The sequence below is a fragment of the Macrosteles quadrilineatus genome, unplaced genomic scaffold (assembly GCF_028750875.1).
Source record: "Macrosteles quadrilineatus isolate MER2022 unplaced genomic scaffold, UCM_ALF_1.0 Scaffold_5__1_contigs__length_97177068, whole genome shotgun sequence".
Taxonomy (NCBI): domain Eukaryota; kingdom Metazoa; phylum Arthropoda; class Insecta; order Hemiptera; family Cicadellidae; genus Macrosteles; species Macrosteles quadrilineatus.
Window position 1 is genome coordinate 87,182,561 of NW_026542598.1, and position 25,348 is coordinate 87,207,908.

General features: G+C 34.1%; 2 protein-coding genes across 7 annotated transcripts in view; both read right to left on the minus strand.

Moving 5' to 3' along the window:
- Positions 1–1,551: 1,551 nt before the first annotated feature.
- On the minus strand, positions 1,552–12,961 carry LOC128995765 (senecionine N-oxygenase-like). Its single transcript, XM_054420783.1, has 7 exons — positions 11,970–12,961; positions 11,265–11,400; positions 7,042–7,160; positions 6,298–6,475; positions 4,468–4,615; positions 3,488–3,654; positions 1,552–2,025 (listed from the first exon to the last, which is right to left on the minus strand). Exons 1-7 carry the CDS (start codon positions 12,179–12,181, stop codon positions 1,654–1,656), a joined length of 1,332 nt encoding a protein of 443 aa, XP_054276758.1. The 5' UTR covers positions 12,182–12,961; the 3' UTR covers positions 1,552–1,653.
- Positions 12,962–14,235: 1,274 nt separating this feature from the next.
- The window catches only part of LOC128994299 (senecionine N-oxygenase-like), a 48,497-nt gene continuing 37,384 nt past the window's right edge, over positions 14,236–25,348 (minus strand). For 3 of the 6 annotated variants that reach the window (XM_054418734.1, XM_054418735.1, XM_054418733.1), the window contains exons 2-7: positions 23,132–23,267; positions 21,531–21,649; positions 20,211–20,388; positions 19,928–20,075; positions 18,927–19,093; positions 14,236–18,621 (exon numbers count right to left, since the gene is read on the minus strand). In XM_054418734.1, coding sequence (XP_054274709.1) covers positions 18,244–18,621; positions 18,927–19,093; positions 19,928–20,075; positions 20,211–20,388; positions 21,531–21,649; positions 23,132–23,267 — 1,126 coding nt within the window. In that variant the 3' untranslated portion in view covers positions 14,236–18,243. The remainder of the gene's footprint in view (positions 18,622–18,926; positions 19,094–19,927; positions 20,076–20,210; positions 20,389–21,530; positions 21,650–23,131; positions 23,268–25,348) is intronic. The other 3 variants (XM_054418737.1, XM_054418738.1, XM_054418736.1) reach the window with 2 other exon arrangements.

Sequence of the window (25,348 nt, forward strand, 5' to 3'; positions counted from 1 at the left end):
GTTTATTGTGCTCTTATCATGTCTAATAACATCCAAAGACAGAAACCTTGCCTAAAATGGTACCTATCTTGATAAATTATTTGCAGTACGGTATCCTATATTACGGACCGCGGCCCACTGGGTTGTTAAACATGATTGAAAATAGCACGACATTTCGTCTATAAAAAAGGCATAAAGAGTAAATACTATTTAAGCAGCTACTTAAAGTATATTCCACTAAACCTAACTTTCCGTAGATGAATTAGCTTAAGCCTTGAGAGTAACCGTCGATTTCGACGGGTTTCACCTAGTATTTTTATTATATCTAGTAGTATAATTGAAGGATTGTATAGAAAGATTTAGATTGTTCAAAACAATTCACGACCGTACTGCTTGTCCCTGACCATCACGTTGATGATTTCTATCATAAAAATTTAAAAAAATTAAAATATCATCATATATCAATGTTTTATACACAAAAGAAGCACACCTCTATAAAAACATAACGATTTTTCGGGTCTCAGGTAAGTTTTTTTTCGGAGTTATACAAACTTAAATTTTTTTCATTATTTTTTTTCTAGAAAGACCAAATATACCAAAAGCTTAGTGAGATGTTTATTGTATAATGGCCATAAAAGTAAATTAATTTATAGCAAAACATAGTTATAAAAATAATATTAACTATTTTTAATATTCAGTTTTATGTCCGTGATGGTCGTGACAAAATTTTGTGTTTTTCCATCAAAGATGCTCTATTTATATAAAATCACCAAAGATATTGCGTTACCATGGACATTTTTTGAAACTTCAAATGTCAATGAAATAAAAAATATAAAAAAGTTTCAAAAAACGGAATAACAAATTTTAAAAGTGCTTTTCCTGAAAACGTACGTTTTTAAATTTTCACTCATATGTATAACTGATATTTCCCCTTAAATTTTCAACCAATAAATTTTCTCAAATAAGTTAGAATTTAAATTAAAAAGAAAATATTTGCATTATTATTATTATTGTAAGCAGGTGTATTATTATTATTATTATTATAAAATGGTAAAAAAATAGAGTTTGATAGTTATTATGCCCCACGGGGATATCCTATGGATATCCAAAGGACGTCCTATAGATATGATCGGATAACATGATTAATTTTTATCAATCATTAGTAACGTTATTAGTTATTTTAATTTTAAATAGTATTGAAATCCTTTTTATAACGTTTCTAAAGCACTTGTCACTTGAAAAAATACATCCAATACTATAAAATATGTTTTAATATAGGTAGCCTACCGAGAATATCCATAGGAAGTCCCCAGGATATCCTCATTAGTGGATTTTACAAATAAATTATGAAAAAAGGATATCGTGGATGTTCTAGAGATATGCCAAAGATATTCCTGTCCCTCGATCAAAAACCCTAAAAAAATAAATTAATTGTTGTAACGGGAATATGCCAGGAAAGTCCCAGGGATATTCCTATATCCCATGAGATATTGGCATGTCCCAGGGATATTCCTATATCTCTTGGGATATTGGGACATTTTGGGAACTCTGTGGGATATCCTGAGGATATTCTGTGCTATGTGGGAGATAGCGTTGTATTTGGTGGGCAATGTAGTTAACAGGTAAGATAACATCAGTTCCAAACTACACAAGGATAAGGATAAACCTAATTTATTAATCTTGATTTCCAGGCACGACATGGTACTTGTTTCTTATCAGTTCTTCTTTATCAGCATCAACACCAGAAATTTCAAAGTCATAGTCATTGACAACTTTAACAACAGCATTTTTATAATCTTTGGGACAAATTTTACTCAAGGCTATCAGAGCATAAAATAAGTTGTAGTATATTGGCGAGAGAGGTTTGAGCCCAGCCATTTTCTCCAACTGGCCCATATAATCCTTCAGCTCATCATACAAATCATGATATGTTGTCATGGGTAAATTTTGATCTTGCTTTTCTTTAATAAAACTGTTTAGGTCAGCCAGCATTTCTTCTCTGGATGGAAGTTGAAACTCTTTGAGGGACTTGACAAAAAACAAAGCCTGAAATCAAAAGGGTCATTAGGTTTTGGCTACATAAATGATAATATGATATTTTGGACTCGTTTTATATTGAACAAATGCTTGTACTCTGTTCACAGAACTTAGGCGGTTTTCGGGGAAGAAATCTATTCCCTCCACGACTTAATCTACCATTAAAACATAGCTCAACAGCTGAGATTTGGCAAAACATCAATCAGCTGCAACATATACATAAGTAAAAAAATGTGGTAGGGGAAATTCCCCTCAAACCACCTAAATATTGTGAACGGAGTATAATTCAAGAGATGAACCAGTATTCTTAAAATGTGATGTGGAAAGCGAAAAGGTACCTCTTGTCGCTCAATGTTATTTTGCCATAACAACAAGAGGTCCCATTTCTAATATTCCCTTTTTAAACAGATTTTAGTCCAAAAAACGAATTGTCCTGCATTCTAGTGGAAATTTAGAGAACTACCACAAAGTTCAGTTCACGACGAACAAAATATCTCACGAATTTTGCGGTCCCGACAAGAGGTACCTTTTCTTATCTTATGGCGAAATAACATAGGGCCGACAAGAGGTCCCTTTTCTGAAAGCGATTTTTACGACATGCTTCAATAAAACAATTATTCAAATTAAAACCATCGTGAGTTAAGAAATAAATTTATATTTCTTTCAAAGAGGACATTATAAGCTTTCTTTTGATACCAAAATCGTTTCTTAAATACGAAAAACACCATTTTTATGCGTATTTGAAATTTTCAAAACAGTTTTTCTCAAAGTGACCCTTTTCCGTAACAAAATTTTAAAGTACTATAACTTTAACAAAAAAAATCATACATGTGTGGGAGTGGGACTTGCACCAATCAATTCGGAATTTAATAAGGAAGTCAAATATGTTTATAACTCAAAATCGAAAATTCCTGACAAGGGGTCCCTATTCGCTTTCCACATCACAAATATAACCAGCTGATCCAGAGGTGAGGTATATATGCACAATATCTGTGCAATCTGAAATCTGACAAATAATAATTTTCTCTGTGATCAGCTGTTTTAACGATTTGCACCAGTATACTATAAATGTCAATCTTTTGAATAACTGTAGGCCAAATATATATCTACTATATTCCATCATCCTGGGGACAGTCCTAAATTAAGTGGTCCGTCCCAACCCCAAAACTAGCTTTGAGATGTATGTTATAAGCTTGCAATAATCACAATTTGTGAGACCATTCATGTCAAGTACCTACAATTAATGTAATAAAAAAATATAAAATTCCAAGGATAAAATTTTGTACACAAGGATAGGGTACTTCAGGGTTAAAATTTTGTACACAAGGATAGGGTACTTCAGGGTTAAAACTGCTGATGAGATTGTATATTCAATATAAATATATAACTTGACCAACTAATACAATAGAATTATGATTTACATACTGAAAGTCTTAATAAAAGAATGTCCGGAAGGCAGTGAAGCTATTACCTGTTGATTAAACAGAGGAAAGGTGAATGTCCTGCGAGTAAGAGCGATGAAGCCCATGGTGGGATGGTTAATGTTGATTACATGTTTGTACAACGGCTCAACATAATTTCCATCAACAATGTTGATGCCACACTCAGGAGAGAGGAACGGAAACGAGTAAATGTAACCTGTTACACAACATATTTCACTGAACTACTAACACCATAATAAATTAAACATTGGTTAGTCTATGTTTGCACTATCTTTTACAATTACTTTTTTACTTGAGGACATCTGTACATATGGACATCTGTAGCAAATTTTAATAAAATTTGGTATATAGTATAATATTGTAATATTTGTTCAAGGAAAGCCTTTAGGTAATGATTTTGCGTTTTAGAATAAAGGAATGCAGTTAGCTTAACGGTAGCTTAACTTAGAGGAAATGCAGTTAGACCATAGAACAAACAAAAGACACATAATACTAATGTTACATAATAATACATAATAATAATGTTAATAATACATTTTGTCCTCTGGGGGACTTTTTCGAGTGTAGACAAATAATGTCCACAAAATGTTTCTGTGAATCCTTTTGTCTACTCTTGAAAAAGTCTGACAAAATATTGTGTATTTTGTGTCATATGTGTGTAGTAATAAGCTGTTTGCAGGGTGATGATTCATTTGTAAAAAATATTTTTTCTTTTAGTTTATAAATTTTTTGATAATTTTTTTTACATACAAGATGTTATAATTTACAATAATATGTCTTTTGGTACGGCTTGGTTTGAAAGATGTTGTATAAGACATAAACATATAAATGATAGCAAACTCAATTGCCCAAATATGTAAATTTTCATTCAACTTACTTACATGTACCATCATACAACGTAGGAATAACATTTGTACCCTTATCATAAGTGTTTACTTTATGCAAAAATGTTACCAAACGGTATTTAAAAAAATTGTAAATTAACCATACGTCAGTTGTTTTTACCAACCTGTGCATAAAATTATGACATCAATGTGTTCGGAAGTTGTATCATCGTCAAAGATAACATGGTCGCCGAGAACCTCTTTGACAAGTGGAACCTCCTCGACATTATCAGAGAACAAGCCTAACTTTGCTGCTCTGTGACTAAGATATACCTGGAGATAAATGTAACTTTGTTATTATCATGTAGCATCATTTAAAATCTATATCTATAAAAGAGGAAGTATGTATGTATATATATGTATGCATGTACCCTATGGACTCCAAAACCGCTCGACAGATTGTAAAGAAACTTTCAGGCATTATTAAGCATTATTCAAGGATGGTTTGTGTGAAGTTTAGATCCGTAAAAGGGCTCCGCCCCAGAGGGTTTTAAGGGGTCCAATGTCAGACTTTTGGAACTACAAGTTTACAAATAAATCTATTTTTATAAAAGAGGAAGTTTGTATGTTTGAACGTTATGATCTCAAACACCGTTGGACTGATTGCCACGAAACTTGGTACATACGTGTAGAATATCATAGAATAGGTTTATACACCATCAATTTTGTGATTCGTCCAATCGGCTCCGCCCCAGTGGTTCTGGAGTTTCCCCCTGTTAACCTAATGAGTTTCTATATTTAAATGGAATTAAAGAATATTAACAGCTGTTTCAACTGAAGAATTTGATTCTGTGATGTCCAATAGCATTAAAAAGTTAATAGGTTTATCAACAGAGTGCAGCACTTTTTTTTAATTTATGACAACAGCTAATTTGTACCAAGCAGAAACAAAAAGCTTTGATACATGGAATGGATGGATTTTTTACAGTTATGTTTATGTAGCCAGTTAATACTAATAGTAAATTAATAAAAGTCTATCTTCATACAGCAGATCTAGGGAACATCATAATTTTTCTATTCAAGCTGCTTGCCATTATTTTCAAGGAACCAATATAATTAAATAACTTCTTGATCAGTGCAAGAAATTAAACCCAAAATAATTGTCTCTTCCGCATCTTGACCCCGTTGCAAGGCACGGGTATAGCGGCTAGTATAATTTAAAAGCAGACATTTACTTTCACCAACTGTTTTGTAGGTTTGAATAATCACAACATTCTGTATTAGTCATGATTTGAAATAGTGCCACACTATTTCCACAGAATGCAGCACAGAAAATTTCTTTTGGATAAGTCCAAATTTAATAAACCCCAATCTCAGCACACCTGTGCACTCAACAACGTTTAAAATCTCCACTATTAAATACCCTATGTAACCATAAAATGTAAAAAAATACTCATATAAATTAGTAATATTCGTACAACAATAAATGACGGATAAAATTAGTCTAAAATGATTGCACATATTCCATTCCTGCCATCCTGCCCCAGTATAAAATTATGATTTCGCATATCAAAGTAACAGCAAAATAAAACAAACCAAAAATGGAGGTAAAGAGAGCCCTCCACCTCAAATTGAGGGTTAGCTTTGTAAACTAATGTTAACTGATATTAACACGTTGCCTACCGGCCGTCACACTCTGTTGTATGAGGGGCGTTGTGAGACGTGGTAGTGAAGGAGTTAATTTATTTAAAAAATACATATTATCCTTGAATAATGTTACAGTGGACTTTCTGTTTATGGATCCAAATTTGTTTTGCAATAGATTTTTAACAGTGTTTAGTGGCAGCAAACCTGAGACTCTCTTATTCTGAAATATCAATAAAAAAAATTTCTTCAAAGAGCTTATTTTCTCGTAATAACCTAGTAAAAAAATTCAAAACTTCCTTATTTAGCAGTTTTTTTTGTCTTATTTTTTTATTTTTTTTTTTTGGGTTATTTTGGATCCTTGAACAAACCTTAGATGCAAATTTGGATGTGTCGAACGTGACATCGGTGCCAGAGAAACCTGCTCCGACCACCAACAGGGTTTGATCTTTGAACACTTCCGGGACTCTATAACTGTGGCTGTGAAATACTTCACCTTGGAAACTTGATATCCCTGGTAAATCTGGGACTTTGGGTACACTGAAGTGGCTGAAAATGAAAATGACGTGGTAAAAGAATAAAGTTTTGAACTACATAATTTTATACAGTAAAAATTAACGCAACCAAAACTACACTTAATGTTCTGTCCAGCTATTTCTAAATAATATGGTAGTCAAAAACATAAAACCTTTAGCATGGATTACTGCTAACATTGTCATTGAAGAATTCTATCACAGACTGACGTTAGTTTAACGGTGTTCATTTATTTTGCTGAAACATTTTATCACAATTTGTTGCAACACTCTAAAACTGTAGAGTAAAAAGATCTGCTTACCAATGTTTAGTTACTGTACATAGGATAGTTTACCATTTTTATTTTTGTGTGAAAAATTTGTTGATACAGTTTAGTTTTGGATGTTGATGAGAATTTCGGGAAATAAAGTACAAAAGTTAGAAAAAGGAGGTGTTTGAAAGTTTTTTTTTTGTTAAGTCATATGATTGAAAGATTATCAGCTAACAAGCCTATCTTTTCAGCTATGTTTACCGTAGTTCATGTCTTGGAAATGTTTGTATTTTCAATAAATGATACCGTTACATGGATTTAATATTCTTACCCAATACAAACAGCAACGGCATCAAAATAATCAACATATTCTCTGTTCCTTAGAAGATCAACTGTAACCACATGCCACTTGTCTTTCTCAGGCTTCACACATTTCACACTGTGAAAAAACTGAAAAAAATAAAATTTTAAACCTACCAGCAAAAACCCTGTTTAATAGGTTTAACTCTACTGCAAGGGAAACGAACAGTATCAACAAATTGACAAACATTTTCTCCCATTTGCAGTGCACAATCAACAATTCTGAATCATTGCAATTCATTTAGTACTATATACATTTATCTGTTTTGACTTTGAGTCTTATTGCCATAATCATGACTATTTGTAGGAGTTATAATAAATGAAACTCGTCTAAATGTTCTCTAAGGTACCAAAAAAATCACATAAAATAGTTCAGGAACATCCTTTGACTCCACTTGATATAATTTGGAATAAAACTGACCAATCACAAATCTATATAATTAATACGCTACATGAAACTTTGTCGGTTGAACTCCTCCGCCATTTCTTAACCGATTTTATCCATTGACGTCTCATTGGAAAAAGCGTGTCACGTAGATTTGCAAACTGGCCTTACATTTTTGAAAAAGTTCTTTGGGCTCTGCCTCAGTGGCTTTGAAAGTTCCCATGTTATCCTTATTAAGAACATAATTGTTTACATTTTGATCAGCTGTATGATTTAATTGCTGTTATTTATTTTTCAATTCAGTGAAACACATTGAGTACATTTATTTACTATTTGAGTTTGTGTAAACATAACCCCCAAGACGGATCGTGTTAGTATGGTTTTATCTTAAATTTGTGTATTTATCATTGTTTTGTGTCGCTATGACGGATCGTGTTAGCATGATTGTAACTTAAATTTGTGCATTTATCGTTGTTTTGAGTAGTTATAATTTGTTTATTTGTTGTTTTTTTTCTTTTAAATGCCTCCAACGTGACTACAACGAAACATAGACAGGAGGTGTAATCATGATAATGACCGCAGCTACAGAACAGTGGCGCGTTAAGGCTTAACTCATAACAGTCAGCACCTGACCCTGGACAATCTCAACTATTAGGTTACAAATAAATGCGCCCTAACACTACCCCAAACGACTTTTCGTTCTCAATTGGCCTATCAATGACCTGTGTTGCCTGTACAGCGAGGCATTTTGAGAAGGAGAAAAACGGCCGGAATGCTTTAGGTTTATCAATAACTAGCTGTGTGCCCGTTCTTAAAAATTGAAAATATGACTATTATTCATTTTGAAATATCTCCTGTAATACTTTGCAATTGCTCGAATTCGAGCAACATGTACACTAGTCATACAATTATACCAACTGAAACTAATTGTAAATACTCTGTAATCTCAAACTCACTTTACATTACACTTTACACTCACTTTACACCTTAGGCTACCAAAAAAGGTAAAAATACTCATAATAAATAGGTGTCTAGGCTAATATCTACAAATATAATGGCAAGCCAAGCCTTATCAGCCAAGCAATTGACCAACAGGTTAAAACATGAGAAAATAAAACATATGAACACAATGCTAAGTATTGGTTTCAATAAATCGTGCAGACGGAAAAATATTATTCCCAAATACATTAAGATAGGCATTAAGAATAAATCTGAGGCAGCACGCAAAACTTTAAAACAGGCCAAACAGCTTTGGCTCACAAATGAAATTAAATGTTTGTACAAAAAGGCGTCTAAGCTATTAAGCAATGTTAAGTTACTAAGAACCAAAATCAGAATGAAAATGGACAAACATGACTTTGATGAGACTATGGCTAAAATAAGTGAATGTGTTCTAAAAAAGAAAAAGTTAAAATTGGAAATCCTTCACAGGAAGTTGACACAGCTTTCCAGTAATAAATATAATTCTTGTCCCAACGTGCATGCCCATGAGTTTTATCCTAGAACTTTAAATCTAACAGGTATAAGTTTTGATAACAAAGAAACTGAATTTTTGGGTAAATTAGAGAAATACAATCCTCCACATAACCCCGTAAAAAACTGTGATGTAAAAAATTATGGAAACAGAATTAGCACTATCTTTTGTAGATAAAGAAAAGCAAAATAAAATAAGGTATGAAGCCACTAATAAAATCGAAATACTTGCCAACAAACCAGAGAACAAATACAGAAAAGAAAAATCTGCTTATTTAGAAGATAAGAAAACAATCAATAGTATAAAAACAAAACTTGTTACTAACGAAGCCACAGTAGTTCAGGCAGATAAAACTACTACGTCTGTGATAATGAATGAATGTGATCTAAATGAGAAGGTTAAAGATTATATCGTAAACAATGATATTTCAGAAATAGGTGACAAAACTAGACAATACAACCAAAATATTAAGTCTTTGTTGAACAACAGTTGTGTGATAGGCCCCATAACGTGCAAAACCCTGTACAATCCACACTCTAAAGCTCCTACATTCAAACCTCTGGTAAAAACACATAAGCCTGGAAATCCTATCAGACCTGTTATTAACTCTATAAATGCTCCATCATACAAGTTGGGAAAGTATCTCTGCAGGTTAATAAAATCTAGAATAGACATTAAATCTGACCTTACATGTACAAACTCTAGGGATTTTATTGACAAAGTAAAACATGTAAATATAGATAATAATCACACCCTAATAACTGTGGACATAGATAATATGTACGGTAACATTCCCAGATCTGAAGCAATCAACGCCTTAAAACAAAAACTAATAGAATGTAATAAATTCTCTACTGAGGAAATTGATGATATTGTCAGTATGGTAAAGGAGATCGTGGAGCAAAACTATTTTGAATGGAATAAAACCATTTATCAAGACCCAAACGGCCTACCTATGGGAGGTCCACTATCTGCCTTACTTGCAGAAGTTTACTTACAACAGTTTGAATCAAACTATATTATCAATGAAGCAAACCCCCACAATAAGAAAATTACATTTTACCGAAGATATGTAGATGATTGTTTTATTATCATAAAAGGTACACACAGGCAAGCGAGTGTAATGCTCAACTATTTTAACAACATTCATCCTTCTATTAAATTCAAAATGGAAGTAGAACAGAACAACTCCATTCACTTTCTAGACGTAAACATTTTAAAATCAGATGGCACGTTAGAGTTTGGTATTTATAGGAAGGAAACCCAAACAGATTTAGTTATTCCAATGGACTCGAATCATCCCATGTCCTACAAAATGGCTGCCCTCAGATCCATGGCATACAGACTTTTAACTTATAATTTGTCACCCTCAGAGTTTCAAAAAGAAAAATCAATTATGAAACAAATTGCCTACAACAACGGCTACAATACAGATTTAATTGATAACATGATATGGAAAACCAAGTTTAAATTATCTAGGCCACAAACAGATGAGAGGACTGGTCAACTACACAAGTTCATCCCTTTCAAATATGGAAACAAAAACTCGCTTCACGTAGGTAATATTTTTAAGAAGTTTTCTTACATGCCGGGATATAAAATAAGCAAGAATATTGGTATGAAACAAAAAGAAAAACATAGTATTGACAAGGGGGTTTATCTTATTAAATGCAATGATGGAGATGATTGTGATAAAGAATATATTGGACAAACTAATAGATCTTTCAAACAACGTTTTAAGGAGCATAACGCCCGAAACCAAAAAAATCCCACGTCTAAAGTTGCCCAACACCTGAAAGAACATCCTTCCCACAATATAAGTTTTGATAAATCGCTAAATGTGCTAAAAGCCTGTGATAACGCTCAAAGGTCGAAAATATGGGAGGAGTATTTTATTTTCAAAAAGGCCACTTCAATGGGTAAACATAGCTTGTTAAATGTTAAAGAAGACTTTTCTGATAAAGTTACCTATCGTCTGTACAGTAGACTAGAGGGGGAAGAGGTTACCACGGATAACACAACAGCTGATTAAGACAAGATAAGGGAGGAATGACCAGTAGGCCTACAACCTTGTGCGGTATCGCGTGTCGTCTTCCGCTCGCTTGATGTACAGTACGTGTGTGACCATGGTTGTAAAACTGTATATAAATATGTGTTTCGTGAACTGTGTTATATGTTTTGTAAATCGTGACAACCACTTCTGTGGGCAATGTTGAAACCTGACAATGACAGCGACTGAAGATGCATTGTAATTAATGCGAAACGCGTCTCGCAGGAGATAAGGATTTTGGACACCTTAGGCTACCAAAAAAGGTAAAAATACTCATAAACTCACTTTGATATGATCCTTCAAATTGAAGTGATCACAGTAATCTTCAAGGTAGTGTAAAACCTCTGAGGCATTCGTGAAAGTATTCTCGCTTTTGAACGGAAAGTCTGGAAACTGCGTGATCATTGTTGGAGCATTTGTTCTGAAATAAATAAGAGACATTATTTCTTTATAATTTAGGCGTTCCATTCCCAAACTCACTTATCAACATTTTTATTTATTTTGAGGTATTATCATCACTAGATTTGTTGGTAAAATCTGTATTGACTTTTTTTTGTGTAAAGTTTGCAAAACTGCAATGAGTGAGTTTTGGAATGGAATGCCTCATGCTATTACAGCCAAAAAATTGCCAGTATTCAACAATGTCATTGGAGTACAGGCAAAAAATTGCCTTAATAGAGGTTCCCCTTTCAATAAAAATAGAATTGGATATATTTTCATCACTATAGAATGTGTTTTCATAACTCTAGCAATTAAATTTATTGAACTATAGTAAAAGGGTTGTCTCTGTGTCGGTAAATAAAGTCTTCATCAAGTTGAAATATGAGACCAAGTCATGTTCTATACTTCATCCGATGGTTAATTTCTATGCGAATTATTGTTGCCAGTTGACAGATTTGTTAGCTGAAAAGTTTTTCGACGTAGCATGACACAATAGCTGAAAAATCTGGCGAGAGTAAATAATATAAAATAAACAACATTTTGTCTCACCTGAGATTTTTATACATGGATGAAGTAATGGGAAGACCAAACTCATCAGTGCCGGTAGCTTCAGTATATACCCAGGTACCTCCGACATTTCCTGTTTGCTCATACACTATGCAGGAGAAATTGCCGTTGGCAGTGAGATGACGAGCCACACATAGTCCTGATGCTCCAGCACCTATCACTGCTACTCGCATCACTGAAATTAACGCTATCATCAAACTGATGTATACTTTCTCCCATTAGTGACATTGGAATTGAACATACCACTATACATACTTTTACAAGTAAAAAATTTAAAACATATTCAGTAAATGGATGGGTATAGGGTTTCTACGGGGAAATTCACAAAAATTACTACTTTTGAACCGTAATTTTTACAGGATTGGGGTTGTGCCATTTCATGGTAAAAAGAACTACCCAAGAGAAAGAAAAAAAGAAGGTACATACAAAATCGTTAGAGCTGTTTTTATAAAAATAAGATCTTCCCATTAATTTATGGGTTTTAAGTAATAATAACAATAAAAAATCAAGAAAACTAAGAAACAACTGGTGATACAATGAATAGGACTCACATATCAGATTTTACAAAAAACGGATCACAAGTGTAGTCTCTAGCTTTGTATACATTCACACACAGACATCCCTTTAAAACCCACTTTTTGGATTCAGGGAGGAGCACCCAAAACTCAAACTGAAAAATTTTGACAAAAACAATTTTTTGTCCATTATACTTTGTACCTACAGGGGAAGAAAAGGAAAACCTAGTCAAACAGACATTTCCTTCAATAAAATCAGTGATCGGAGCTTAAAGTACAGCTGAATATTCTCCAATGCAGCTGATTATTCTTCTAGGGATAAAAATGAACTACTTTAGACCCAGCACTTGCATTAAAAACAATTATGTATTGGTGCAGAATAGTGAAAATTTTTAAAATTTATTCCACTGTTAAAACTTTTATATAAACGTTTTCTGCCATAAAACTACCAAAACTAGACACATACACACCTACCGGTACACAAATGATAGGTAAAGGTGAGAACAATGTTCTTTGTTGGGTTCTATATAATTCACTACACACAATGTGAGAAGGATTAGATCAAACAAACTAGCTCATAACTTAGCAAAGATAAGACTTGTAAAACAAGAGGCTTAGGAAAAAGCCTCTTCTAGAGTTGTACTTCATTAATGTTATAATTTCATAAATATAGAAATATGCTACTAAAAATACTCTTAGTATGTCAAATATTTCAGTTGGTTCAATTTTGTTTAAATGGGGCACGAAATTGGATTTAGAAACACTTATTGTGAAGGTTTTATAATTGCTCAGACCACCGCAAAACAATGCTAATTTGAGGGGGGAGGCATCATCTTTGTCTTCTGCGGTTGCGAAAAAATCATGAACGTCTTTTGTGGTTGTAGAGAAAATTGTTTTCGATTGCGCAATCTCCCAGATCATTTGGGCGTTCATAATAGCTTGGCCTAAAAATGGGAGTCACCAAAAATTATTGATAAAATTAATTTAACAACAGAAATAAAATTCCTTTAAGTCCAATCCCAAGGCAAAGCCTCAGACCACCACCGTCGGCTGGGAAATACGGCCTTGTCTGCGAGTACATTTTTCTAAGGTGCTCCCGTAGAATACAGTAAACCAGTCAGAACTCCTGTTACATCCAGAGCTAAACAAAGGTTTAACCTTATCCTCTCTTCAGGTATTATAGTTAGCAATATATTATAGTTATAGTAGTAGGCCTATATTATAGTTAGCCTGCCTAATTCTCAGATATTTCCATATTTTCCGCTCCCATTTAAAACACAATTTGGTCTATTATGTTGACTGAAAACATTGCTGCTATAGAAAATGTAGCATTGTTTAAGGCAAAGGTGGATTGATTGCTGAGTTGAGGATAGGGCAAAGGTGGATTGATTGCTGAGTAGATAGGGCAAAGGTGGATTGATTGCTGAGTAGATAGGGCAAAGGTGGATTGATTGCTGAGTAGAGGATAGGGCAAAGGTGGATTGATTGCTGAGTAGAGGATAGGGCAAAGGTGGATTGATTGCTGAGTAGAGGATAGAGGAAAGGCACTCCATTGCAACTAATCTTTTAACCGAACAATATTCTCAGGTTGTCAAAAAGTCTAAACCATGACGAATGCTTTTGTTATGATTCAAGAAGAGGAGTAAATAAGAATAACTAAAATTTAAAACTTATAAATACAAAACTAAACTAAAAAATATATAACACTCAGAGGTAAAAGGATAAAAAACAAATAAAAACAAAAATAATATATTTATTATGCTTCCACAAATGTAAAATTAAAATATGAACGTTTGCATATCACAATTAATGTTTGATTTTCATCAAAGGTATAAAAATATACATCCCTCACCCCGACATAGATAACAATAATATATTACATAAAATGTTGATATACAATGTAACTTTGAACTATAATATCACATCAGAATAACAATATAAAGTTATGGAAAACAAAATATCAGAAACAATAGTATGTAACGTTTTAAAATCTTACGTTACAGAGCATCTAGTTGTTATCCCATTCCACACAGAGATTTGATAAATAAGGTACTGCGATAACGTAAGAAAATAATCAAAAGTGGTCAATAACATTAATTAGTTGTTACAACGATGTGAAGGTGTCAATAAGCTTATAAAAAAAATGTGGAGAAAAATATTGCTTTTTACACCTTTGCAGACTTAAATAAAATATCTTGAAGATACAGGCTACAAATTATTTGCGATATTATACCATTTAAAAAATTATCCTATTTTGTGTTCAGTTGCTCATTTTACAGTGAGGTAGTCAGTTTAATATAACCCTTAAACATTAAGAAATTGCTATAACTACCCTTTATATTGGTGTGTAGTGGACACTCCATTCAAGGTCAGCGTTGTTTCCATGTTCAGTATAAAGAACTTGGGTCAATTGAGCTGCCAAAAGCAGATAAAACACTGTTTTCTTACATTATTGCCTATGTTTGATCATGACAAATTCAAATGGCAATCTATTGTGAAAAGCATCCAAGTAATAACTATTAAGGTATGAAAAAACCGAAAGAGAAAATAGAGCTTTATTAGCTCACTCTGTAATGGGTTTAATTATGTTTCAGCTAACACCTCAGGAAACAATAAAGAGCACTCCAAAATTGTTCAGGTGGTACATAATGATGAATTGGACTTGCCTTCAGACCACATGTCCAAAAAATACTCCTTTGGAAAGCCTTTCAAAGTACTAATACCAGATAGGCAGTAGCGTAGCCAGGATTGTGTCAAAGGGTTTTCACATAGCTGATATGGAGGGGGGTTTGAGGGCCGCAGCTGTAACCTATGAAATAAATAATTTAAAAAATAACTAATGGGTAATAGCTAATAACTAATAACTAAATAACAAATAAAATTTAAAAATCAAGTGTAAGATGTCATTTAAAAATGTAATTAGGTACAGTTAGTAGTAGATTTGTTATTTGCACCCTCTAATACATTTTATTTTTCAACGTTCTTCATATGCACAGTTCCACTTGAGAACTAAGCATAACCAGGTCCAGTTTATTCAGTACGTTATGTATTGTCTATTACTAAAAACTTTAACCAGGCGGTGGATCAACTATGGTCAATAACCTAAAGATGCCTCTAAAATTATGTTACCTAACCTCATTATCCATTTGAAATTCGCAAGAAAAGTTATAAATTGTGTTAAAAATATTTAGGCTAAACATTTTTCGACCATTATTTGTATGCAGTAGTTTTCCAGATTATTGATTTGGAAACATCACAGTTGTTTATTTGACAAAATTAAAATGGAAGCATAACGATGAAGTATCGGTCGATAGCTTCAAGGTCAAGCTATGCGCTTGCACGGCACTGACAGACGTCTGCTCCTTAGGCCGGTTTCACACGAGCCACAATCGTCGGCAGAAACGCGCCACTGGCAGCGCTCAATCGCGTGGGACCTTTCAGATGGCAAAAACATGATTCCACGATTTCCATCAGTTTATCGCCATTTCATACCGCACCTCCCTGAAATTTAAACCAAAACACCAGTCCGCTTGGAAAGACTACAAGCGCAGTTCAGTGCTACAATGGGCGATAAAGAAGACTTATTTTTTATAATGCTTCTTCATGCGGTACGACGTCATAGAGTAATTATTTGAGTAATCTATACATTCTTGGTCCCACAACACTGGCCTACACCCTACTTCTACGATAAAACGGTCTGTGTCAAAGTCAGATATAACTTAATGTTATAAAAGTAAAAAAAAATCTTAACAAAACAGGGTGACTGGTTGTTTTGACTGTCTGAGTGGCAATAACCAGCTACAAACGCCAAAATTGTCGAGAACAGAGCCACTGCATGCGATTGCAACGCGTTCTAGCCTTAAACGCAAAAAGACGCCACTTCGTGTGAAAGGCACGCCGCGTTCCAATGTTAAGTGAATGGGGCTCTTCTTTTCTGCGCCAGGTTGCGATTCTCGCGCGACAAGCGCGCCATTCACAGTCAGAAACGGCGTTTCGCGATTGTCGGGCGCTTTGTGGCTCGTGTGAAACCGGCCTAGTACAAAACACATCACTGTCTGTCTGCTGTTCACTATGTCACAATGGTTGACCATAATGCTTGTGACTGGGTAATTACTGATCAGTAACCAAGGAAACTTAATAAATGTGTGGATAAAAAGAAAGAATAGACAATCTAAGAGAATGAGTAAGCAATGTTTTTATGTCATTAATTGTTCTACCTTCATCTTACTATTAGTGTTGTTATGTTATAATCTTTAAAAAGGTTACGGTACTATAATTTTATACTTTTTTATGAGTTATATAGTTATTAATATTTTATCGACATTATTCCGTTTAAAAACAGGTCGTATCAGTACCCTACTTACTACAAGTAGGCTAACAATACTTACAAATTAAGTAGCAGTATAACTTACTAGACTTTCTATTGTTCTGTTCTTTACGTGATTTATTGCTGTACGGTTTTTTATTTTTTGTTTGAGTTAGGTGTGGTTTTAAACGCTAGTTTATACTGTATTACTAACCAAGGTTAATGACAACTTATCATGATTGTGCAATACTACTGTAATTGTATTTTTATTATGTGAAAAGCAAATTAATCATCACAATAATGTTCATTTATACAGTATTAGGAGTTTTTATGGTCAAAATCCTAAATATCTTTCACAATCACGGCAAAATCCTTTTGTCAAGGGGGGGGGTTATGACCCCCAAAACCCCCCCCCCCCCCTTGGCTACGCCACTGCAGATAGGAAGGATTGGTCTGGCGGAAAAGGACTCATACCCACAGGTGATTTAGAATGCTACACTGATGGTTCTAAGATAAAAAATGGGGGCACTGGAGCAGGTGGGCATTGTATAAATGGAGGCACTGGCATTCTGGTTTGTGCTCGAGAACATCTTAACAAAAATATCAGAGACAAACAATCAATATCTATACTGATAGTAAAGCGACCTTAAAAGCACTAAACTCTTACGAATTCAACTCCAGGCTCGTGTGGGACTTTCTTGCTTCTGTGTCTGAGTTGGGTAGGAGAAATGACCTTACGCTTTGCTGGGTGCCCGGACGCTCAGGCATAAAAGGTAATGAAGCTGCAGATAGATTGGCAAATACTGCCTCTGCTACAACAATGATAGGCCCACAATCCTTCTGTGGCATCTCACGAAACAGTGCATGTTCTGCGATTGCGCCATGGGCCAAGGAAAAGCAACGCAAACGCTGGGTCGATGTTCCCCTTCTTAGGGTCAGCAAGCTTACTCTGTTTAGGCCTTCCAAAAAGGTCGCCTCTGACCTCTTGAGACTAGACAGACGAAGAATTAAATTAACTGTTGAACTGATAACTGGTCATGGGAGATTCAGGAAACATCTACAACGGATGGGCTTATATGATGGTGAACCGATCTGTAGGTACTGTGATAGGTCAGAAGAGACAGCTGATCACTTACTCTTTGATTGTAACGAGCTCTCTGACGCTAGATTGATAACTCTTGGAAATATGGCTAGAGGTAGACATCTTCCTGAGGATGAACTAATTGGGAAGCTACAGGCATTCATTGGGCGCCTTAACTTGTAGGTCAACAAAAAAAGCAATTGTCTGGCAATAATTCGATTTCGGATGAAGTGCTTTAAGGTCTCGACCTGCCCCTGTTAGATAAGATAAGATGTTTCAGCTACAGCTCGTTTAGAAGTTTAGATGGAATGTCTATTTCACTATCCTTAATACATGCTCCATCACAGAGATGACTTACAAATTACTACTAACAGGTCTAATATGGTATTTATTACTAATCAGCTCTTCCTTATCAACTGGTACTCCAGAGATTTTGAAATAAAAGTCATCGACCACTTCAAAATTAGCCTCTCTGTAACAATCCAGGTATTTTTTCCGAAGTTCAGTTGTTGCGTAGAATATATTGAAGTAGATGGGAGAAAGAGGTTCTAATGATGCCATCGACTCAAGCCGCTGTATGTAAGTTCTGACCTCGTCATGGATTTCATGATAAAACTTAAGAGGTATTCCACGGTCTTGTTTTTTCCTTACATATTCTTCCAGTTCAGCCATCATTTCATCTCGACTTGGTAGTTGGAACGTGCCGCTCAGTGATTTTAAAAAGAACTTGACCTGTAAAAAAATATAGGTTGTAGTCACAATAGCAAGCTTAGAAAATAACTTTACTTTATGAACAAATTATCAAATTTTTGTGTATGTTGAGTGTCAAGTGTTCTAAACTCTCTTATGAATTCAAAAGGCATTAGTTATTTTTCTAATATCCATTGCTTAAATTTCAAAAATTAAATATTAACACAAAAGGATATATATTTTTTTAAAAGGAAAATGTTATCATTTAATACAGTTTTGTATAAAGAATTGCACGCCATTTTACCACAAATAAATGTATTTTTTTATTAATAAAATATTAGGCTTACCTGTTGATGGAACATTGGGAAAATGAATGTCCTGAAAGGAATGCCGATGAAAGCCATTGTGGGATGATTGATGTTGATAAGATGATTGTAGAGTGGCTCAACATATCTCCCATCAACAACAGTGATGCCACATTCAGGAGAGAGAAACGGGAACGAGTAGTTGTAACCTAGAAAACAAAATGGCCGATGAAAATCATTGTTAAGTCAGTGTTAATGACATTCACTTGTAATCTACCATCTACAACAATGATGTCACTCAGAGAAAGAAAGAGTTGAGGAAAAAAATATATGCACTTGAGTTTGAATTTGAAATATCTCTGAGATGAATAATCAGGTTCAGTTTAAAAAATCAATTTGAAGCTAGTTTGAACCCATATCACGTATAAATCATAAACAATTATATTTTAAGGGAAAAATTCATATTTGAATTTGTTAAAAAAGATTTCTCTCGTTAGTCATTACTATTTTTTTCTGTTTTACTTTAATTCATCTTTCATTTATCTGATGATGGTTAGAAATTTAATTTAAGTTAATCAGCTGTTAAATTAAAATTCATATCTATATATTTATTCAGGGCCGCATTAAGGGTCAATGAAGCCCTGGGCAAACTCAAAAGCAGCGCCCCCCTTTTTCCCTAGTGCGGGCAGTAGATGGACGTGCAGTGCCTGCCAGGCACCCCTCAACCACCGGCGCCCCTGGGCATATGCCCAGTCTGCCCGTTTGTAAAACGGACCTTCATTTAATTTGAAACAGTTTTTTTTGTCTCCACTAACCATCATGGTTTTTGGGTGTAGAAACTTGGTAGAGGTGTCTTGGTTTGTAGATAAGCCATCAAAAGATAAAAGAGGTAAACTCCCTTGGGGCGCTGCTCCAGCGGTTTTAAAAGAACATTTAAGTAGGTCAGGTGAAAAATAGGTGTCGTATAGAAAACCCTTATTGCATTAAGTGAATAGAAGATATGATTTTAGCCTTGGAACTAGTTGAATTTATCAAACACAAACCTGTACATATAAGAATAGCATCGATACGTCCAGAAGCTGCACCATCTTGAAAGACAACGTGATCACTGAGAACCTCTTTGACAACTGGAACCTCCTCAACATTATCAGGATACACGCCTTTCTTGACTTCTCGATGGCTGAAGTACACCTGGGAAAATAAATTATATAAGACTTGAACAGAAATCTTTAGCATGAGTGACCAAATCAAAGCTGTCGACATTCAAAAAATTTTAAGATCGAAAGTCAAAATATTAGCTTTAAAAACTAGGCCCCCCCTAACTACCTTGGAAGCGAACTTTGCGAGGTCAAAGGAGATGTCTACTCCAGAAGGTCCACCCCCACAGACGAGCACGGTCTTGTTAGTGAACCGTTCAGGAGTCCTGTAAGAGTGGCTGTGTTGAACGATTCCTTGGAAACTCTCAAGTCCCGGAAAAGCCCCCACTCTTGGAACACTATAGTGTCTGCAAATAAAATAACTGTAAGTGAGATAAAGAAGAATGATACATTAGCACAGATGATTTGAATACAATGTCATGGAGATGTGTTTAATGTCAAGGGCTGTTAAACTATACAACCTTATGTATCTAGTTTGTCGAGCAGTTGGTTAAACAACATTTTACCCTCAGGACATTTTAGCCTCACTTACGGCAAACAAATAGAAAAAGTCAATTTGAAACTGTGGGAATAAATGCTATTTGATACTTCCGCTTGATTACTGGTATTTTCCTTACCAATGAGTGCTTCTCTAATAATTTTTTTGGTTAAAATTCACTTCCTCGCATCGTCAAAAGTTACCCTTAATGAATCTTTCTATAAAACATTACAGTTTCCATTTTTTTCTACTATTTCTTACTATTGTTAAGTATATTTTGTTAAGATTTTACAGTCATTGAAAGAACATAAAATATTTAACAGTACACATTATTATTTCTAACACTTTATTTCCTATGTGTTGAAAGTGCCAAAAAAGCTGACCAAACATTTTTCTTTATTCAAATTGCATTAAATGACATCCTGACTGAAAATAATGAAAATGACGTTTTGCAGTAAAGCATAGTCATGGAAAATTAGTGTTAACAACCTAATTAGTGTTAATTTACTGAGTAGAGTTTTTATTTCCTTAATAAGTCAATTAACAAAGATTTTAGCATCCTTCTGGCATCAGTTTTATCACAGCGACACTTTGATTGGAAATTAACCTTAACATCAATAATTCTTCATGAAGTTGATTGAAAAAATCCAAAGTAATAATGTTTTGAAAACACAAGGTTAAAAAACCCACAAATTGTTCTAAAAAACAATTTTATGCTAGTTTTAAGGAATTTTTACAAAAAATTGACGGAAATTTTCAAAGCGCAATTTTGAGAATTGTAAAATATTTAAATTGTTTTAGGTCTGATATTTGACTATAAACTTTTGTCAGTTTCGTATAAGTTAATCATCACTTAAGTTGCCAAAAAGTCTATGAACAAAAGTAAATTTAGCTATGGTACCAATTTTATTGAGAAACCAACTTTTACTGGATCACTAAACTGGAATTTGGGTAAATTACAATTTGCTAATTCTTTTTATTAGAACAGATTTTAATACTTGATGTCCTTACCCGATGCAAACAGCGACAGCATCACATTGATCAATAAATTCTCGGTTATTCGGAAGATCAACAATTAGCAACTCCCATTTCCCATCTTTGGGTTTTACTTGTTTAACATGGTGGAAAAACTACAACACACATCAATTTGAAATTTTGTAACCCAAGAGTTAGTATACACTTAGTTACATCATAGACTAAGCAACACAAGGGAGTATGTTTTATCTGTGGTTACATGTAGTCATCATTTTGTATCCGAGTTAAAGTGACAATCTGTTGGCATTCATTTTGTTGTATTTAAAGTGTGTTGTTTCTGAAATACAATATTCAAGTTTAAGTATAACATTTTTCAAAATAATTAGGCCTGATTGATTAGTGGAACAAAAATAGAAATACTGGTTGTTTACTAAATTGTAATACATTTTTTGCCACACTACACTATTTAAATGGACTTTCCACAAAAGGATTTAGTCCAGAAAACAGCTGTTTGCCGCCTGCTTAGTCAAATGGGATTTCGTTACCTACTACTGTACTGTAATACATTTTTACCGGACACCAGCTGGTTAAAAAATGAGTGGTTGCATCATAATCAGTGGCAATGAGAATGAGCGGTTGTTAAGTTTTTAGCCCTTTCGCCTATCATTTTAGGGCTCCGCCTCCATGTACTAGGTTTAATATATTATGCAGATCATTAAGCCCACCAGTATTTTAACGCCAAATTATAGCCTACTAATGATAACAATAAAAAATAAAAAATTTTTGCTGTAATATGAAACGGTTGCAAAAACGAACAATGTCGGCTCACAGCCGACAGGAGAGTCGAAAGGATTAAGTTAGTTTAGAATAGAATGATGAAAAATATTCTACATCACTCGTCCAAAATGTTTTCCATACTCATCCGGTAAACAGCTTATTTTCCAGATTAGTATGTAATATACTATTTCGCCAAACCACTGTGAAATAACCTGTTTTTGTTACATGTTTATCAACTGCAAAAATTCATTATTACATTGCTTACTGCGGAAAAAGAATGTTTACCATGCAAAAGTAATGTTTACTATCTTTTTGGACGTAAACAAACAAAAGATTTGTTATTTTTTGTCAACTGTTTCAATTTTCAACAACTAAAACTGAACAACCAATGTAAATAAATACTAACTTTAAATTGAAAGGCATACTTAAAAAATGCTATGAGTTTTGTAATGTTCCTAACTGTAATAAAGAAGTATCCAATGTCTGTTTTAATTAAGAAAACAATTAGTCTTTGTAGTGTAGTAACGTTCAAAACACGAGTGAAAGAGTGGGTCTATATTTTCAACCATCGAATGTGCTCGGTAGGCCTACATCTTGCACTTCAAACCTGGTATAAAATATGTACCCGGTAATGACTCACATTGTACTCTTGTTATAAAAAATTAGTCTGTGATTTGTGGAGTGTAATATTTTAAATCTAGTGGCGTTGTATAAAGCTATTAAGCATTATAGCAAAATAACCACGGTAAACACAATTTCCAGATACACTTAACAGTTTGCTTGTCTGAATTAAATATGTAACATTATCTGCTTAGCTATATATTGTTCTAGATAGAACCAAATTATAATATTAAAATTACCTTAATGTAATTCTGCAACTCATAGTGGTTGCTATAATCTTCCAGATATTGTAAAACTTCTCGTCCAGCTGCAAATGAATTTTTATTATGGAATGGGTAATCTGGAAATTCCATGGTTTTAGTAGGTAAATTCGTCCTGAAACAAAAAAAAATAAATTGCAGTGGAACCTCGATAACAAGTCACCATTGGTAACAAGTCACCCTTGATAACAAGTCACCCTTGATAACAAGTCACCCTTGATAACAAGTCACCCTTGATAACAAGTGTCATTTTTAAATCCCCTAGAATTTATTTTATCCCTAATCACATGTTATTGCAAACCTCGATAAGAAGACAACCTTGATAACAAGTCTTATTTTATAATCCCCATGAGAGTCTTGTTATCAAGGTTCTACTATAGTGCATTATAAGCACGGCACACAGTTATGATTATAACTCTTAAAATGCTGTAATCTACATTCATTATTATATTGCATGGATTTTAGTGACGAGAATTTCTATTCGGAGAAAGTTTTTCATCATAAGTGATCTAGATCCTTTTTTATAAAAGAGGTTCCCACGTATTTGGGTTAAAATACACACCTCGTTGGTGTCCCCATCTCAATAAATATATAATTGATAATTTCCACGTGTTTCTCTCCACTACACTACTTTAGACCTACAGGTTAACCTAAGGAGGACTCAGCAAACAGGCAAGTCAGAGCAATTATCTAAAACAATTGCTGGATGGCGGGATTTGAACATTCTTGCCTTAAGGACAGAAGTCCTACGCTTTAACTACTAAACCAGTCATAATCATCTTCTATAAACTAATAAAAAGTGACATGTTATTTCCTCGACTTGGAAAGGATATAGAAAATAAATCTGTGATAAGCAGCTTTAAGTTCCACATAATATTCCTCCAAAAGTTTTTTCTTTTTTCAGAAACTCGCAGCTACAGATAAATAATAATAAAATATAAGTCTTTTGTAATAGCCACTTTGTACTTGAAATCCACCATGCCTTTTTATTTTATTCAACCAATGGACATTTTATTGTTTTTTTTTTATGTACATGAAAACCCTCTCTCAAGGACAGTTTTTAAATTTGGTCTCGAAAATTGATGGATCCTCAAAAACTATTTAGGTACTCACAGGTTAGCTATTTAGACAAAGAGAAGTAAGGTACAGAAGAAACTTTCAATATTACAATTATTGGTGTATAGGACAAAGTCCAACACCACTACCCTCGTCCTCATGTACTACAACACTCATTGCGGAGGAAAACCCTGTGCAATAGGAATTTCTGCTGAGTGCTTGCCACTCAGGCTCTTCCTTGCTCGACAAAAAGTATATTTCCGGCACAACATACTGAAACTGAAAGGGCACGGTAGTATAGGCAGGTTTCCTCTGTAACTTACTATCTGTGATTAAGTTAAGTCTGGCATCGGATGAGGGGGTTGATGTTCTAAGCCTTTAATTACCTTTCTTACCCTAAAAATGTCCTGTTTAGTAAAGTTTTTGATCAATCAAATGGATTTTTAACTATTACAGTATTGTATTTGCATCCTTCTATTAGTGAGTTAGTATATTGATATTTTAGCATCAAAAATTTCCTTTGTATTTTAGACACAAACAAGGTCAGAGCCTTAGTTTATCTTTGCACGGCTGTGAATAAGAAGTCTACATAAGCTTTATAAGTTTACAAAACATGATAAGGCTAAGCTTGTTATGCAACAATCATTATAGGTACTGTAGAGATGATTCAGTTTATCAAAGTTCCGTAACCTAAACCACGGTTTCACAGTGGGATCCGCAAAATCAGAACTAGGCCTTGTAAAAATAAAATAATTACTTAAGTCTTCTTCATCCTCGGTGTGGATGCGTTTTGAGGGTTGAGGGAAGGTTGAGAGGACGGGCAGGTAGCGTGGGATTATTATGCAGGCCATTCTGCAAGTTTTCTGAGTTTCTTTAACCTTTAAGTTTTCTTGACACACTACACCATACATATTATCAAAGTTTTTCAGAGCCGATTGTTCCTTTACCCTTTTTGTTAGCTCCTCAATTTTCTCGTGTCCTGATGCAACTGATTTACCTATGTTTCTCTCCAACTCTGTTGTTGGCTGATTGTTTTCTTTGCGCATTTAACGCAAGAGTTCTAGAACATCATTTATACTAGCCTCACTTTTAGCAAGTTCTGATTCCATTCACATACTCTTTCGACAATTTTGACAACAT

Excerpts from the sequence above, each read along its gene's own strand:
- LOC128995765 (XM_054420783.1), bottom strand. The coding sequence starts at position 12,181 with ATGATAGCGTTAATTTCAGTGATGCGAGTAGCAGTGATAGGTGCTGGA. Across the intron at positions 6,476-7,041 it reads GCCGTTGCTGTTTGTATTGG|CCACTTCAGTGTACCCAAAG; the intron begins GTAAGAATATTA and ends TTTCATTTTCAG. Across the intron at positions 2,026-3,487 it reads TTCCTCTGTTTAATCAACAG|GCTTTGTTTTTTGTCAAGTC; the intron begins GTAATAGCTTCA and ends TTTTGATTTCAG.